The sequence below is a fragment of the Limulus polyphemus genome, unplaced genomic scaffold (genome assembly GCF_000517525.1).
Source record: "Limulus polyphemus unplaced genomic scaffold, Limulus_polyphemus-2.1.2 Scaffold2919, whole genome shotgun sequence".
Lineage (NCBI taxonomy): Eukaryota > Metazoa > Arthropoda > Merostomata > Xiphosura > Limulidae > Limulus > Limulus polyphemus.
The window spans coordinates 129,388-130,714 of record NW_013668529.1 but is presented as its reverse complement, the minus strand read 5'-3'; the positions used below and the strand labels follow the sequence as shown (position 1 = coordinate 130,714).

Sequence of the window (1,327 nt, the reverse complement as noted above, 5' to 3'; positions counted from 1 at the left end):
GGTTATTGACCCTGATATCATTGCCATAATGTTATCATTGATAGTGGTACTGCATGTATGATCACTATGATGCATGTTACTCTCGTCTAATGTTAATCTATTATTAGCTGATAATTCCTATTTCACCCTGTACTTAAGCTTTTTAAAGGAACACTAGCTATTTTTAAGAAAACTAGCTTCAAGATGTAATGATAGCATCGTTTACGCTAGAATTATGATTTTTTTGTAGCTTATGAAAAATAAAGAAATACCTTAAGAAATGTCCTACGCAATTCGCAGTGATCCATTTAGTAATATTTTCCAGGTTTGATTAAAATACTCGCGCTCGTTTTTACTGTAGGCTGGTGGAACAATTAAAAGAAATGGGATACTCTATTAAGAACCACTATCGTTGTTCGTGGTAATAGTATTAATCCTTTTTCCAGTAAAGTTATTTGTAGTTTGTTCTTTTCTAAGTGCAAACTACATAGAGTAGTTCACTCTCTGCCCATGGCAGGTACTCGAGCCCCAGATTGCAAGTACGTAAACTTACGATTGACCCACCGGGGTGGGGTGATGGGGGTGACATTTGTTTTGTTTTTTAAGGAAAAGAGTCTTGGTTTTGTATTGTACTTTAAGTAAGAAATCAACTAAAATACAAGATCCAGACATATTAGTTGATGATTTGATAGATGATACACCTAAACAACCAGATAACCACTGTCGTAAACTTTGTACTTAATTTAATGTTTTGTTCTTTATTTCAGATCCTTTAATTCCTGACTTATGGGATCAACGGTATTACTTTGATAAAGAAGGAATTCTCCCTGTAGCTCAGCGGTAAGCCTAAGGACTTATAATTCTGAAAATCACATAAAATTGTTTATTTATAAAATTGATTCCAAGTTTGGTTCAAATACAAATTTTCAGTAAAGAGAGAAGGAGCATCTTCATATCGTGGATGATTTTTAAAACTCCAAGTTACTAGACCAAAACATAAAGTTCTGTGTTAGTAGAACAGATAAATAAAACTAAGGTACAAAATATAAACGGATAAATAAAACTAATGTACGAGCTAGGATGTGGAAATGGTGAAACGTAAACAGATAAATAAACTAAAGTGTAAACTACGACGTACAATTGGTAAAATGTAAACATATAAATGAAACTAAGGTACAAACTAATAATTTAAACTGAGGCACAAATTGGGATGCGTAAATGGTAAAATGTAAAATGTTGGTGAAAGTCCCAACAACTAAGTGTAAAATGCCAAACACACATAGTGTCTACGTGACAGGAAAGCTGGATGGCCAAAGGTGCAACTTTGTCATAGATTCAGCTTCTCAGC

At 33.5% G+C, this 1,327-nt stretch overlaps 1 protein-coding gene across 1 annotated transcript in view; it reads left to right on the top strand.

Annotated features, from left to right (window-relative positions):
* LOC111087966 (gamma-sarcoglycan-like) overlaps nucleotides 1–1,327 on the top strand; it is a gene marked incomplete at its 3' end in the record, with an annotated part of 144,678 nt that overhangs the window by 14,273 nt on the left and 129,078 nt on the right. Inside the window, exon 2 of the mRNA XM_022396552.1 lies at nucleotides 747–819. Within this exon, the coding sequence (XP_022252260.1) occupies nucleotides 747–819 (73 nt within the window). The remainder of the gene's footprint in view (nucleotides 1–746; nucleotides 820–1,327) is intronic.